This window comes from Tamandua tetradactyla, chromosome 13 (assembly GCF_023851605.1).
Source record: "Tamandua tetradactyla isolate mTamTet1 chromosome 13, mTamTet1.pri, whole genome shotgun sequence".
In the NCBI taxonomy this organism is placed as follows: Eukaryota; Metazoa; Chordata; class Mammalia; order Pilosa; family Myrmecophagidae; genus Tamandua; species Tamandua tetradactyla.
Window position 1 is genome coordinate 64,098,829 of NC_135339.1, and position 16,069 is coordinate 64,114,897.

Genomic DNA, 16,069 nt, shown 5'->3' on the forward strand with positions numbered 1-16,069 from the left:
TTCATCTTTGGACCCCTCACTTCTTATCCAGCTCCCAAACTCGAGACCTCGCAGAACGAAATGGCCGTGGTCATGAACGTCTCCTACGAAATGGAGCAGCTGTTCCCGCCCTACAACTTTGAGATGCTCTATAACACGAAGCCCTTTTTGGAGGAGTACTGGTGAGACCTGGGGAGCGGGAAGCGCCGTGCCAGGCGCTTGGGTAGGAGTAGGGGTTACGGAATGCCCCTTAATGATGTCCCTGAAGAGCGAAGGAATCGGGTCCCGGTGCCGGTTCCACATCCCCCCTGTCCAAGGCACAGGTAGTGTGGCTCCTTAAAAAGATTAGAGTTGAAGAGAGGCGGGGAGCTGGAAAGAAGGAAGAAGGAAGGGAACAGGGAAGGGAAGGGTGAGGAGGGGAAGGGAAAGGGAGAAAGAGAGGGGAGAGGGAAGGAGGTAGAAATAAGAGGATGGGGAGAAGAATGGGAGGACACAGAAACCGACGAGAAAGAGTCCTATTACGAACTGGTCGCGGAGGAATGGGTTGATCCGAGCCCCTATTCCCCTCCATCTCGGGTGCTCTTCCTCTGTCCGTCGTGGCCGTGTGTGCGAGCGCACCCGCGTGGATAGTGCCGGTTCCCTTGATAATTATCACATTGTTCCCCAGATGCTCGCTCCATTGTTCCTGCTGTGGAGGAGGCCAAGTGAGAGAGCTCTTCTAAGCTTTCCTCAGGCTTTCTGGCTTTGCCCAAAAGCTCCTCAAGAGGTGTTAATGGGATGCTTTGTGTTCCAGCCAGTTTGCCGTGGCCCAGCCAGACCGAAGCTATTGCTACATTCTTCCTACACTAAGGCTTTTGGGCTGATTCTGGGTGTGGGCCAGACAACTCTCACCTACCCCCAACCCAGAGAGAGCAGTAACCACAGGAACCTTGGATATGGCCCCTATCCTATGCTATGCACTTTATACACATTAACTTTGGTGGGAGAGGAGTACAGGGAAGGACTCTGAGGCTCACAGAAATAAGTAGTTTTTCCAGTGTCACACAGCTGGTAAGTGGCAGAGCTGGGACTCCTACCCAGAGCACTCACCTGGAGAGAGGCATTCCTCTAACTAACACCCACCCATGAGCCCATCCCCTCTGCCTTTTGCCTGCCAGGGCAACTGCTTTCCCCATAGCTCTGATCTACCTGCTGCTCATCATTGTGGGACAGAACTACATGAAGTCACAGAAGGGCTACAGCCTACAGAGGCCACTTATCCTCTGGTCCTTCTGCCTTGCCATCTTCAGGTAAGACCCTCCTCCCCTCCCCCTGGCTAGTCTCTAGACTTTAGACTCCTATTTTATCCTACACAGCTTTCTAGAAACCTCACCTGCATCAACCCCCAACCTTACCTTCAAGCTGCCTCCTTAAACTCTACCTATCCCGTTTTCTCAGCTCTGTTCCTCTGCCAAGCTTCTACTCTCCTTCCATATTATCCTGTTTTCCTTCTCCCCCAGGCTCCAAATTGGCAGTCTCTACTTTATCCCTCTTAGCCTCATGGGGGTCTGTGTACTTCCACCAAAATTTTCCAGCATCAAAATGCTCACAGCTCCTAACAGCTTCTCCCAAGATCTTCCAATAACTCCTCTAGTCTCTCCAGCCCAAAGTTCCACCCCCAAACTCCTTCTATCTTCCCTGTGCTTCCACCCATCACCTGCCAGGCTCCTATCCCATCCAGAGCGCCATTCCTTAACCCTGTCTTTATTTCCATTTCCCAGTATCCCTTGGTCCTTAGCCAACCTTCATCTCTGCTAAACTACTGGTTGGCTCTACCAGATTGGTCCCAGGATCTCTGAAGCTGTGACCCATCCCTGCTGGAAGGATGGGGAAGTGGTAGAGCTTGGAATTTAGTGATCTGGCAAGGCCAGGGGCAAGGGTGGATTGGTGCCTAGGAATTACCCTTACACCCTCTTCCTCTGTCCCATTTCAGTATCCTGGGGGCAGTGAGGATGTGGGGATTTATGGGAACCGTGTTCCTTAGAGGGGGCCTAAAACAAACTGTATGCTTCTCCACCTTCGCCGACAATTCCACAGTCAGATTCTGGTCCTGCGTCTTTCTTCTCAGCAAGATCATTGAATTCGGTGAGTGGTAAGGTTTTGTCCCTCTGGTGCCCAGTGAATTGCATCCCTGCTCAGAACTCTCCTCTCAGCTATCACACGGCAGCCCCTTTCCCCATCCCTGGATGCTAACAACACCTCTCACCCAAGCCCCTCTTGAGATTCCCTGCCACAAATACCCCCTCCATGCCCTGAGAGTTCCCCCTGGGTCCCCAAACCTGGTGTGGATAGTGACCTCAGTATTGGATGTCCCAGCTATGAATTCCCATCTCCCAGGAGACACGGCCTTCATCATCCTGCGTAAACGGCCACTCATCTTTATGCACTGGTACCACCACAGCACAGTGCTAGTGTATACGAGTTTTGCATACAAGAACAAGGTGGATGCTGGCGGCTGGTTCATGGTCATGAACTTCAGTGTGCATGCCATCATGTATACCTACTACACTCTGAAGGCTGCCAAAGTGAAGGCCCCCAGGATGCTTTCCATGGTCATCACCAGCATGCAGATCTTGCAGATGTTTTTAGGAGCCATCATTAGCATCCTGGCTTACATCTGGAGACAGGAAAACGGATGCCATACCACCGTGCAGCTCTTCTTCTGGTCCTCCATGTTGTATGCATCGTATTTCATCCTCTTTGTTCACTTTTTTCACCAATCCTACATCATGCCCAAGATCAAAGGCAAAACCAAGAAACAGTAAAGGGTTGGAGAGAAAGAGGGAACCCTGGGCACTGAGAGAGTAAACTAGATTGGAATAATGATTAGAATGTGTTACATGCATGGTTTCCCTGTGGGATGTGGTGGTTGGGATGGCAATGTGCTTTCCTACTATGATGCTTCTGTTTTTATGTGAAGGCCAAGCAGGCCCTGGGATCGGAGTGTGACTGACAAGGGTCCCAGAGCTGAGTTATTTATGTTTCTATCCAGAAATCTTTCCTCTTCTTGCTCTAGTTTTTTAATTAAAGATTTCAATAAGGTGAGTCATCCTTTTGGGATATGGAGAAGTGTACTGCTGTGATTGTGGGAGGGTGGCTGCTAGTAGTAGGGTTATCAGCAGGTGGGAAGCCTAGGAGTGTTTGTGGAAGGATGAGAGGCACACACACAGACACTCAATAAGAATCCTAGGCCTCGTAAACACATAATGTTACAGACTAGAATTTTATTGCTTTAAGAGGCCCAAGCCCTTCATACGACCCAGCGAGAAACAGGTGCAGATAGATGGAGTTGTTTATCCAAGGTCACAAACCTCCTAAGTTGCAGAATTTAGGACCATTTTCATTACTCCACCTTAATAAAGGACCTCCCCACCTAGACACCTGCAAGTAAGCGTGAGGCCAGACCAACCAGCTATCCTTCCTGAGACCGCGAGGTGGCGCGGCAGCACCAGCTTGGCTGTGCCAGCTGACTAGAGGGTCCCCTGACTCTCAAGCCATGTACACACGCACACACATATACACACACACACACCCCTCTTCTCCCCTTCATTTCTTTCTCCCAGACTTTTCCATCCTGGGAGCGGGGTTAGGGCGAGAGGCATTAAAGCCCAAGAAGCCTGGACCCTCATCCCGCTCCTATACAGCCCAGCCCTCCTCCTGTAAACCATGGGGGAGCTTGAGGCTTGAGTTTGGGTTCAACCGCAACTCTGAATCATCAGGCCTTTGACAGTCCGCGCACATTTATTTATCTTCGAAAACGGGGGAGGGGGAGTCTGGAGAAGGCGGGATGAGCCAAGAGTGAGTTGGCCCCCCGGGGAACTGGTCCCTGTTCCTGGCCTTAGTCCCAGGGCCGCGATCTGTGTGCAGGGCCCAGTCCACCCCTCAGGGCCAGGAGGGGAGAAGGCCCTTAACACAACCGGCCGCCCCCAGCTGCCCAATCAACCCCTCTCATACCCTGGGGTGGGAGCAAGCAAGTCAAGATGACCCCAGTCTTGAGAGGCTGTGAGTTATTGCCCCGCCCTCGGAGGTGACCAATGGGCCCGGCCGCTCATACTGGCCGTTCCACAGCGTACTGGCACGGGCTGAGGTTGGCGGCCGGGGACGGCCCGGGCACGGCGGGGTAGCTGAAAGAGGCGTGCTGTTTGGCCTTGAGCCGCAGGCTGGCCAAGCTCGAGTTACACGGGTCCCGGTATACGTAGGGGGAGGAGGCGGCTGCAGCTGCAGCAGCGGCTGCCGAGGCGTAAGGGCAGGACACGGCCCCGGAGGACACAGCGGCCGGAGCCAGCCCGGGAGGGCCCCCGCCCAGGCCCTGCAGGGCCCCGGGCCCTGGCACGGTACCCGGGGCAGCCGCGGCCGAGGGTACCATGGAGGCGGCGATGGAGCTGGGCGGCGAGAAGACAGGCTGCGAAGCCAGAGGCCCCACGTTGACCGAGTTGAAGGCGAACGGGAAGGTCTTGGCGGCGAGCGGCGGGGCGAGTGCCTTGGGTGGCCAGTTCCCGTACGAGTAGCCGGGGTACACCTCCTCGTAGGGCGGCACCAGCCCTCCTAGCGGCGCCGCGAAGCCGCCCTTGCACAGCTCCGCCTGCTGGCTACGTTCCCGCTTTCGCCACTTGGCGCGCCGGTTCTTGAACCACACCTGCGGGCGCCGGAGGAAAGCTGTCAGGGGCCGGGGCGGAGCGGGGGTCGGTCTGAGCAGCTGGTGGATGGGTCATCCGGACCCGGGCTCAAACCGAGGCCGGGGCCGTACGGAGGATAAAGAAAATGAAATGACTGGAGGCGAGGACGGGGGTCATGGAACAGCTAGAAGGGGTGGGAGGGATCAGGAGAACTGAGGCAGAGGGAGGGAGGACGAGTCAGGGGCGAAAGGGTCGGGGGTGGGGGTGGGCAGTAGGCAAGAGGCCGGTGTCAGGGGCAAAGCAACACGCGGTCCAGAGACAGGGTTGTGGAAGGAAGATCTTGTGGGGTGGGGGGCGTCGAATGTTGGATCTGCGGATGGGTACAGGTGAGGCAGAACCAGGGACAGTGGATCCCGAAGCTGCTCACTAAGGGGCGGCGAGAGGGAGGCCGGGGGTGAGGGTTCCGCGTCAGGGCCGGCCATACCCGCACGCGGGCTTCGGTGAGGTTGGTCCACACGGCGATTTCCTCGCGCGTGCTCATGTCGGGGTAGCGGTTCCTCTGGAAGGTCGCCTCCAGCTCCTGCAGCTGCTGGCTGGTGAAGTGGGTGCGCTGCCTCCGCTGCTTCTTCTTCAGTGAGCCGTCCTCTGGGGAGCCACCGGGCAGCGAAACCGAAGCCTTCTCTGAGTCTGGGCCGGGGTTGGGACAGGTCACAAGGCGCCCAGGCCTGCCTGGCTTTCTCCACTCAGGGACTTCCTCAATCCCCTCCACCCGCAAGCCCCCCACCTCCGGGTCCCACTCCCCTTAGGGACTGAGCTGTTATCTCCTCCACTCCCAGAAGGGGGCACGCTCACCGCTGTGCTCTGGGCCCTTGCAGCCGTGCTCTGGGAGCGGGGGATGGGGAGTACCCGCGTCTGACAGTGACAGGGCAGGGCTCCGGGCCTCCGCCTCGCTGAGCAGGCTGAACTCCATGGAGGGAGGGCTCTGGAGGCAAGGGAGGATATAGGCCACGTTAATGGGGGTAAAATCTTAGGGCTATCCGGTTCTCAATAGTATTTACCATAAGTTCCTTGCCCCCTTTCTCAGCCACTGACCTAAAGCTACCCCTGTGTGGGGCACCCTAAGATAGAATGGGAAAATAGCAGCCTACAGGGAAAAAAAAGGTTATACTCAGAGGTTTTATGTAGATATATACCCTAAACTTTGCTTTATTCTCTGCTGGGTACCACAACAGTGCCTGGTACACAGTTGGTGTTCAATAAATATTTAATGAATTAATGAAAATGCACACTTGCACACCACATACCTCAAAAACTTCAGTTGCCTCTAAATGAAAACATATCCCCCATATACTCATACATGCCCTCAGTGAGTCATACCCAAGTCACAGCCCAAGCCTCTTTATCCACTGTCCTTCAGACTGATTTGATTTTGAACAAGACCTGATATTTCTACCATAAAAGTAATTACTGCTATCATTTATAAGTACTTATGATGTGTCCTCCCCTCATTACCCTTCACCCTCACAAGAATGTGTCAGGATTAAGTGTTATCATCCTTTTTCAGATGAGAAAACTGAGACTTTAATATACTTAAGGCTGCAGAGCTTGTAGGTAGTGGACTGTGAGATTCCTCAACTAATGATTTGATTGGCTTTTTCAAATTGTGTTCTTTGGGGTCCTACCTAAAGCGCCCCTCAGAGAAAGGACTAGGACTCTAGCCTGGCCTCACTTGGGCCTGCTTCAACCAAGGCAGCTCTGCTTTTGTCTGCTTTGTTTATGCTCTCTGGAGAGATTCCACCTGAAAAAAATCTAGGATCAAAACACATTTGAAGATAGATGGTGGTATTGGTAGCACAATATTTGAATAAAATTTATATCACTGAATTGAATACATGGAAGTTAAAATGGTAAATTTTGTGTTGTATATATGCTACCACAATTTTTTTTTTTTTTAAGTTTGAAAACCACTGGGCTCTAGGGTCCTGTCTGCTCCTAAGCCTGCCCAGATACATATCAAATCCCGCCAGCTATTGCGCCACTCTCATGCATGGCCTCTAACAGGTGCACCCCAGACAGTAGGTATGGGCTCCTTAAAATCATTGTCCTCCCCATCCTTCCTATCCCAAGCCTGGCCTGACATTGCCCAGGAGCCCTGCTGGCTTTCCCAGGACTCCTCTTGTGGGAGGAAGGGAAATACTACTCAGGACTCTGGATGGCTCTTGGTCAGGAGGAGAACGAAAGGAAGCTAGGGCCAGAGGGACATTCTTTCTGGGTGGGAGGAGTCCATCTTCCCTCCCCCATTCCCTTTCTATTAACAGGGGCTTAATACAGGCTGTGTGGGGTGGCATTAATGTGGTGTATTAGTCTAGATTGAGATGTGTGTCACTTGACTGCTCCGAATTTATTAGGAGCCTTTCTCAGGGAGGCGCAGATGGGCAGCAGCCTATATTTACACATGGTAATGCCCCCTTCAGCCAGCTCAGAGATCAAAGCTGCCCCCCTGCCCCACCTCTCAGGCTACTTTGGGGAGTGGGACATTGGTCGAAACAGGAAGTTGAGTAACACTCCTTGGTGTTTCCACAGGCAGAGGGGACTAGGGCTTATTGACATTTTCCTGGGACTGGAGGGGCAGGGCTGGAGGGAAAGGGGGAAAGAAGGAGAGAAGTTAGTCCAGGGAGAGGGGTGTTATTAGCTTACCTCCCTTCAGATCTGAGATCAGGAGCCAGAGGCTTAAGCTGGGAAACTTTGGCCCAACGATGCTCCAATGGAAGGGAGATGCCCTTGGGAAGGATCTGTGGCAGCCTTGTCTGGCAGCTCTTCCCAAATCAGCTGGGAAGATAAGGGAGAAAGACTCAGAACTAAGAGTTAGAAAAAATGGTGTGGTCTGAAGTCTCCCCCTATTTCATGCCCAAGATGCCCTCAAAATGCAAATCATACTCCTAACTTTTCCATAGGCCATAGAAGCTGGGAAAAGAGGGACATGAAAAAAGAAGTTTGCTTTGGGGGAATGTTAAGTCCCACAATCACCACTCATCCTGCTAGTCTGCTTTGGCTCCAGACTTCCAATTTTCCAAACTCCCCTTCCCCCAGCATTCCATACCTGGGTCGTGGTTTCACTCTTTATTTCAGCAGGGGGAGGCAGGGGGAGGAGGGATAAGGGCCAGAGTAAAAGACGAGGCTGAGAAAGCAGAGTTCCCAAAGACAGACAGACACACATGGAGACACACATGGGTCTCAACTCAGACAAAATAGCACTTGGGCTTGGAGCTAGAGGCACACAAACACACACTCTCCCACACATGCGCTCCTACGTTCAGGCAGACAGACACACACCGTCACACAGTCTCCTCTGTCTGTGACAAGGACAGCTGCCTGGGTTGTTTTGGAGCTGGCCATTCCCCTCCCCCCTCCCCTTCTTGGCCCCACTGAACCTCAGCTCTCCGTCCCAGGAGCTGAAGACTCTGTGTGGGGAGGAGGAAGAGGATAAGGGGGCCCAGGGAGTGGTCTACACTTGGGCTACTGGGGAAAATCTGCTTGGCTAAGGGGGTGGGGGTGGAAGAGAAGTCTTGAAAATGCTGGAGCCAGAGGATGGGGTGGAGAGGCAGGACAGAAACTGCCCAGGCTCCTCTTAGAAAAGTAACCTGGTATAGCCCCCCCCAAATTCAGTTTGAATTAAAAAGGTCTGGGTTTATGTCCTGGCTGCTCAACTTACTAGCTGTGTGACCTTGGCAAGTTACTTTACCTCTCTAGGCATTTTTCTTCATCTCTAAAAGTGAGAGCATAACTCCTCTCCCTCTCTCTCCCTTCATTCAGTACTGTTTTAAGGATTAAATAAAACAATATGTAAAAATGGATAGGGGTAAAACTCTACCAAGGAGTTCTTTTCATTCACCGAACAATTTTTTTTTAGCACCTTCTATGAGCTGGGCATTGAGTGAGATGCTGAATTTAGAGTGGTGAGTAAGGTCTCATCCTCACCTCTGGCCTTGCTGGAGTGGTTCTCCTCTCCATCTTCCTCCCAGATCCTATATCTGACAGTGAATTTCTCTGGTGATCAAAGGTGAGGAGGCATTTTAGAGAGGAATGTGAATGTGTGTTATGAACAGCAAAATGGGCAGAGTAACCCAGGCTGGGAACCACTTTGGGACTAGGAACTGATAAAGGAAAGAATGAAGCCTTCAGGTTCCTGAATGGGTTAGTAGCAGAGGAGAGAGGGGACAACGCTGAGAAGAGCCCTGACACTGAAACTATAAAGAAAGCAGGAAAGAACACTAAAGCCAAGCAGGCGATAGAGAGATAGGGTGGGGCATAGTCCCCTAGCAGACTCTGGTGGGCTGGTCAGGTAGAGGCTCGGGGGCACCAAGGTATTGTCTGAGCTGGAGACAGACTGGTAGAGGGTTAAGCAACCCCCACACTGCTAGAAGTTGGAACTGCTAGAAGTTGGGGAATTGGAACTGAAGCTAGGGACTTCACCTCACTCAGCATAGAGGGACAAGCTGTAAGCTGGCCTGGAAGCCCGAGGATTGGTAGATGCTGGTAGGAAATATCAGACAAGGCCAAACAGACTCAAGAGGTAACAGTAGTGGTGAGGCCAGTCCTGGGAGGGGGCTGCCTGCCCCATACTCAGCCTTTCTGACACACCCTACTGGGGATGCGTGGCCCAGGCCCCACTGGTGTCAGCCCTAGGGAGAATAGAAAACCTGCAGGTGTGCTCTGATTCTGAAGTCCAGGCTGGACTTCAATGAGAACAAAATATCCAGGACATATAAGGTGGACAGAAGAGCCTATTATAGGCTTGAGGGGCCACAATGGGGAAGCTATGGTTTTCAAGAGGATCCCAGCTTATGGCAAAAAGTTGACTTCAATCTGAGCCAGAGAGGTAAACCAGCGCCACAGCCATAGGGCTCCTGAGTGGTTGCAATAACAATGCTTACAGCAGGGGACATAAGCTGGAACTTAAATGGGAGAAAACCTTTCTCTTCTAGGGCTAAATGGAGAGAAAGATAAGGGGGGCTGAATTGTGATGCTGAGGCTCAGCACAGTAAGCAAGTTGGAGAATAGAACCATCCTATAAACCTGAAACTGAAGTGAGGTCCTTAAGTACACAGGGCCTCATGTTCATTAGGGATGCTGAGCATCCAAACAGTCTTGTTGGCTGAACTGCAGTGTGTAGGTGGGAGCAAATGAAGATGACTGTGGATGGGATGCATGGCCCCAAGATGAAACCCCAAAACTCAGGTGGCGGTAGCAATGATTTGATGCATGTAAGTTATTAAGGAGTGAATAAGGTCCCATACCCTTTCCTCTCCTCCTTCCTTTCTTTCAGCATGTGTTAGTGTTAAGAGGGATCCATAAGAATGGTAAGGCACAGACCCTAACTTCTAGGAGCCTACAGTCTGGGGATGAAATGATGGGCTGCATGGACCTGACTCTCAGACTGTGGGAAATCAGAGAGATGGAAGCCCTTGTAAGGTTTTTGGAGTTCAGAGAGTGGAGGCACATGGCTAAGCTGGGAATTGGGGAGGAAGAGAAGGAGCAGGGCCTTCTAAATATTAGAGCACTATTGGGAATGAGCTGGCAAGTTCAGAAGGCAGTGGAGAGCCTAGCTTGGCCAGAGTCTCAGTGCGGGCGATGGGAAATCAGCAAAGAAAAATGGGGCAGGCTGAGAGGGCCTCCAATGAGAGGCAAGGGATGGTGGTTCAGATTTTATACAGTCTAAGCTTTTCCATCAAAAATTCCCTAGGAAGAATAAGAAAGAAAAGCGAACCCAGGAGACTGGGGGCACAACCTGAAACAGCTGCCACCAGTATGAAATTTCTGAGATGTCCAGCTGTATGCTAAAAATTCAAGCAAATTTTACATTCTATTCCTTACTTTAGTCATGCTTATTTTAATATAAAAATACATCCCCCCCCCCTCCAACTTCCAGTCTTCAAGTGACACTTACACCCAAGAAGGTGGGCTGTGTTTAGCCGGCAGCATCAGGGCCCTTCTGCGCCTGCATTGCCCTCCTCCCACTTCATTCCCCAACTGAGAAGCATTGCCCCAAGCAGTGGGAGTCACTGGAGGTTTTGAGGCAGGGGAGAAACGGAAAAATGGCATCTTTGGGGTTTTTGTCAGTAGTGAGCAGAATGGATTAGACAGGGGAGGGATAGAACAGGGAAAACTATTAACTGAAAGGTGTAAAGAAGACCTGAGTATAGGACAATGGACAATGAAAGGTGGGCAGAGCTTTGAAAGCCCTTTCTCCAGATTTTTCCAGTGATATCTCTCCCCGCCTCATCTTCTTTTCCTTTCCCTCCCCATCACTCTTCTCATGAGTCCCTGACAGTAACCATGGGACTAGAGTGTCCAGGGGATCTACTGGATCTGTCAGGTTAGCTGCTGTCTCCTTCCTTCCTTCCACATAGGGAAACATCATTTAGAATGAAGAGAGAGGCAAAGATTCAGGAGGTCCTGTCCTTCTCTCATTTCCATCCTCAAACTCAGCTTCATCTTGCTGCCTCTGCCCTCCTTCCTAGACCTGGGTTTTGGGCCCATATTCATGTCCTTCAGCAGGGCGGCAGGCAGGAACAATATGAAGATGTTTGGCCTGGTAGAAGGCTGAGCATTTGGGGGGCTCCCTGGAATTCTCCCTGGAGAGAAGCAGGAGAGGGTTAGCATCTGAACCCTGGGATAAGGTGTGCAGTCTATTGTTTTTTAAGAACCTTCCTGTGGCTGGATCAAGAATGTTATCAAGCTGCTCTGAAGCTTGAGACCCTACCTTTCCAAACAAAGATTCTGTACTTACAGGGGACCTGCACTTTGGATATAAAAATAGCAGTGCTTCTCCATTTTTAAAGGGCTTTCTATACAAGATTCATTTAACTGTCTCAGACACTCCTGTGGCAGGAATGGCCATCCCTATTTCACCTCTAAGGAAGCAGGTTATACATTTTATACATTTAGTCAGTGGAGATTTGAACCTGTTTTTCCTAAAGACCTAGGTCAGGGTTCTTTCTACTCCTCCCCACCTCCACCCTGGCAGCCATTTGTGATTCTGACATACACTGATCCTCCAGAGCCCTAAAGGATTCCATTTCTACTTCCTGTCTCCACCACCTCTCTGGAAATGAGCTCTGGAAGTTTGCTGCCCACAGTTTGCCAAAGAACGTTTTCCTATTCATCCTGAGCTTGCATCACTCCAGTTCTAAGAGGCCCCCTCATCTCCGGTTTCAGGTCTTGGGGAGCAAACAAGTCTTTTACTTATCTAGATCTTTCATTATTTTGTGGATTTACATCCTGTCTCATCTTCCAGAGGCCTGAACTCTGAAATTTGCTCTCTCCAGCAATCTCTGGCTCCCCATTCTTTGTACCATTTTCTGGCCCTTCTCTCAGCCCATGAAATTCTTCCTAGTGACCAGTGACCAGACATGCACACAGCCAAATGTTTTTCATGCAAGGGTGTCTAAGGTTTCTCTCATTGGTTTCCAATCTTCATTATGATGCCATGGCTTTTTGGTCTTTTTGGCAAAAGCAGAACTTTGGCTAAGGTCTTCAGGGAACAGTCCTGAGCAAGCCTTTCCTTTCTCAGACCCTTTCATTTCACCCATGATTTCTGTGATTTTCAAGGGTGGTAGAAATATAAGGCTCTGAAAAGGATCAGATCTGGTGGGGTAATTGGTGTGTGACTTGTTCAAAAGTAGGCAAGTGGCAAAAAAAAAAAAGTGGAGAAGCATTGTTCTAGATGGTAATAAGCAAACTTAAAAGTTGAGGAATAGAGGTGGAGGTGTGGGGAATATGTATTATCTGTCACTCATAGGGGAGGATGAGAAAAGGTGAGAACCACTTGTTTAGATTACTCATTGCTAAACACATCGCCTTGCACTTGCCCCAGTGAACACTCAGTTGCCGGCTAGATTGTTTTGCTTGCTCACATAGATTGTGGAGAGTTTTCTCCACTCTTTCCTCTTCAGGTTAGCTGGGCTTTGGTTAAAGAGTAAGGATCAGGGTGGGTGGTCATTGTATGGGTTCAAGGGAGTCAAGGCTCTCCCTCAGCCACAGGGAAAGCACAGAGGACATTTGGCTAGGGCCGAGACATCCTTCCCAACCAGACTCGCCCATTTTGGCTCCATGTTGGACCCCAAAGCCTGGATTCCATTTTTCTCCTCATTTTTTCTCAGTCACGAAAGTATTGTGGGGGCAGGTGAGGTGGAAGAAGCAAAAAAGGAAACAGGACCACAGGGTTTGCTTTGCTGAGGAACGGGAGGCTTCAGCTCCCTCTTCAGGCATGAGGTCCTGTTGATCTGGGCTCCAGCAAGGGTGCCTGGGGGGTGCCTGGTCGGTGCCTGGTCAGCTGTACTGGAATTGGGGATTGACTCAATCCCCAGTTTGCAAGGGAGCGAGGTTGTCAGGGGGTTGTGTTGGGCTCCTCCCTGCCCTTTGTGGCTCCTTCCTTCCTTCCTTGGTCTTGATACCCACTAGCAGTCCCATCATTGGTCTTCTCACCTCAGATTTGGATTCTGAAAGTCGGGGTGGATGCTAGAGTCTATTCTGTATTGGAGAGGGAATATCTCCCAGCGCCAGCCCACCCCAAGGCCAGGCCACAGTCTCTACTCTCACACATTGCTCCTGGTTCCCACAACCCGGAGGAGTAGAAATAAGTTTGCAAAGTGTGGGCTGGGATTCGAGGTGATCCATCGCAGCCCACCCCACTGCACACTCAGCAGCTGGGCAGGCGCTGCCGGGTAGACGGACATGCCACCCAGCCAGGGACATTCTGTCCGCGGCTGCCGGATACAACGCCTGCTCCGGCGAGATCCACCTAGTCGCCCCGGACATTCTGTCCGCTCCGAGCCCGGTGCGTCGCGGACATTCGGTCCGATTCCGAGGCGGCCTCAGGCCGAGACCCTTCCGGATCCTAACACCCCAAGCCGGAGCCGCTAGACCCACCGCCTGGCCACTCCGGCCGCCCAGCCATAGCCCTGACCCCCGCACAGAGGCCATCTGACCGGGTTGCGGCCGGGTTCTCATAACACGGCTTCCATTCGATCTGCGGAGCAGCTGGGAAAGGAAGCGCGTGCGACCAGGAGCACCCTTACTCCCAGCCCCTGGAGTCTGAGTCCGGGCCGAAGGGGGTTGGGCGCCTCCAACAGCCCCTATGCTGGACTGCCGCAGCCAGCTCCCCCCGCTGGCCAGGACCTCGGCAACCCCTTCTGCTCCCGGGCCGCCTGCCCAGCGCCCTCGGATTCCAGGCCACTTTCTGGTAATGATTTCCCGAACCCCTTTCCTTGCCTCGCGGAGCCCTGTCCTGGCTTTATGGCTCCGAGTCTCCGAGTCTCTCCCTTTCCAGTTCCCCGGGTCCCGACTCTGAGTTTCCCTCTATTCGAGTCATCGTCCCGGGTTTACAGTCCGCCTTCTCAGCCTCGACCCGTTCCCCAAGCACCGGAGTCCAGTCGCCCCTGCTCCCGCTTCAGGAATCACCAGGTCCTGCCATGACCCCTTGGCCCCGTGAGCCCCTGTCCCCCGCATGGTTGAGGACTCACAGTGCGTCCCGCAGCAGGCAGACTCCGCACAGGCGGCGGCGGCCGCGGTCTGGAGAGTAGGCAGGAGCCAGGGGCCGGGCACCGGGCCGGGGTGGAGGCCGCCCCCCTGCGCCGGTGCCGCCGCTGCGCTCCGGCACTCCTGGAGTCGCGGAAGTAGAGTGCGCCTCGCCGCCGACTGCCACCCCTCGCGGGCGCCCATTCACTTTATGGCAGCCCAGGGCGCCCCCAGCCAGAGGCCGCGGGAGCCAGGCGCGGCGGGCCCCGCCCCCTTCCAGCTGCGCCCTCCTGGCCTCGCCCCTTCCAGCTGTGACTCTTCAGGCCCCGCCTTTTGGGGCGGGGTCTGGCCGGCGAATCGCCAAGAAACCCTCCCCCTAGCCAATCGGAGGCGCTCCTCAGCAGCGGGGCCACGCCTCTCCCCACGTGGCGGGCCCTTGGCTCCAGTAGGGACGCTTTGGCAGAGCCAAACCTGGGAGAGTAAAACGGGCTGGGTAGTGCCTCGGAGCCAGGGCTGGCGGGCGACGAGGTGAGGCCGGGCAGCCACCCAAACGAAGTGGAGCAGACCGGGGGAGAGGGCTGCAGGGGCGGGCGGCCGGGGCGCCAGGTGGGAGGGCGCACCGTCCGGGAGGGGCCGCCGGGTCGTAGCGCTCAGACTTCAACGCTGCTCAAGTTTCGCAGATTTTCTCCACTTGTCGCTGTCCGTCTCTCTGTCCTTTTGTCTTTGCCCCAATCCTCCCACGTCTCGCCTTTCTTTCCTCTTCTTTCTCCGTCGCTTCGCTCCTGCTATTTGCTTCCCTCCTCTCTTCTGCCATTTTAGAGATTAATTTTTTTCCTGTTTCTCTTTATTTTTTTTCAAACGTCTCTCTTCCTCTTCTCCATTCTTTCCTTGTTTCTGTTCTCCAATGAAGCTGGCTTCGGAGAGAAAGCAGGACTTTCTGCGCTTTTTTTTTTTTTCTTGAAATGAGACAAAGCGATATTCCAACCCTGCCACCAACCGCAGCTTCATCGAGTGGCCTTGGACATGTAAATTAGCTATCATCTCCCCTTCCCCCAAAGGAGGCTCCCACTGGATCTCAGGACTTGGGCTGAATGCTTCTCAAAGAAGTGTGATCCCATCTACGAGTCCTCAAAGGCTGTCAGTCAGCTCCTGTGACTCACCCATGTTCTACTCTCCCATCTTCAATAGGGCTGGCTTCCTCTGGTGGTACCAGGTTCGGTCTTGTGGGCAATATGTGGTCTTGGTGTGTGCTGGTTAGGGAATTGCATGGTACAGGACAAGTATTCCAAGGAACATGTGGAATCAGACTGCACCCTGATCCTCGCTCATGGTAGCCCCCTTAAGACAAATCTGAGCAGCCATACCTCTGCTTATAACCTTTCAATGGCTCCTGATTGTACTTGGGATAAAGGCTAACTTTCTAAGTAGGTAAACAAGGCCTTCAGGCCCTGATCTGGCCTTTATCTCCAGTCTCCTAGCAGTTCCGTGCATACCACTGGCCTATTTTTGGGTAGTAACATATTTCCCACTATTCTTCAACTTGCCAACTCCTACTTATCCTCCTAAGCTTCACTTGAGCCTTGTTTTCTCTGGGACGCTTTTTCTGAACTCGCAGTTTAGCCAGATTTCTAAGCTCTTGATCCCATGACCCTCCTTGTTATGTTTTATACCCTCTATTGCCCCACTTACCATGTTGAAGAGATAAGCTTATATATTGTCTCCTACTTGGTTAAGATTTAGAAGGGTAAAGGCCACATCTTTTTCATAATGTAGAAACACATTTTTTTTCATAATGTAGTAGGCATAATGTAGAAACTCAATTTATGATACTGAAATCTAAGAAGGAGATGTCCTGCCTGGTAAGATGTTGGTTGGTGGATAGGAGCTAGTTAGAGAATTGTCATCTTTCTCTTTCT

General features: G+C 52.4%; 2 protein-coding genes across 3 annotated transcripts; one reads left to right on the top strand and one right to left on the bottom strand.

The window, feature by feature from the left end:
* ELOVL3 (ELOVL fatty acid elongase 3) lies at window positions 1-2,935 on the top strand. Its single transcript, XM_077124409.1, has 4 exons — window positions 1-161; window positions 1,137-1,268; window positions 1,952-2,103; window positions 2,356-2,935. The coding sequence occupies exons 1-4, from the start codon at window positions 61-63 to the stop codon at window positions 2,781-2,783; spliced, it is 813 nt and encodes a 270-aa protein (XP_076980524.1). The 5' UTR covers window positions 1-60; the 3' UTR covers window positions 2,784-2,935.
* Window positions 2,936-3,740: 805 nt separating this feature from the next.
* Window positions 3,741-8,681, bottom strand: PITX3 (paired like homeodomain 3). Of its 2 annotated transcripts, XM_077124411.1 has the most exons (6): window positions 8,613-8,681; window positions 7,332-7,463; window positions 6,317-6,443; window positions 5,487-5,616; window positions 5,119-5,321; window positions 3,741-4,654 (listed from the first exon to the last, which is right to left on the bottom strand). In XM_077124411.1, exons 4-6 carry the CDS (start codon window positions 5,602-5,604, stop codon window positions 4,067-4,069), a joined length of 909 nt encoding a protein of 302 aa, XP_076980526.1. In that variant the 5' UTR covers window positions 5,605-5,616; window positions 6,317-6,443; window positions 7,332-7,463; window positions 8,613-8,681; the 3' UTR covers window positions 3,741-4,066. The 2 variants fall into 2 exon arrangements, with proteins under 2 accessions (XP_076980526.1, XP_076980525.1); XM_077124410.1 differs by lacking the exon at window positions 6,317-6,443.
* Window positions 8,682-16,069: the final 7,388 nt, after the last annotated feature.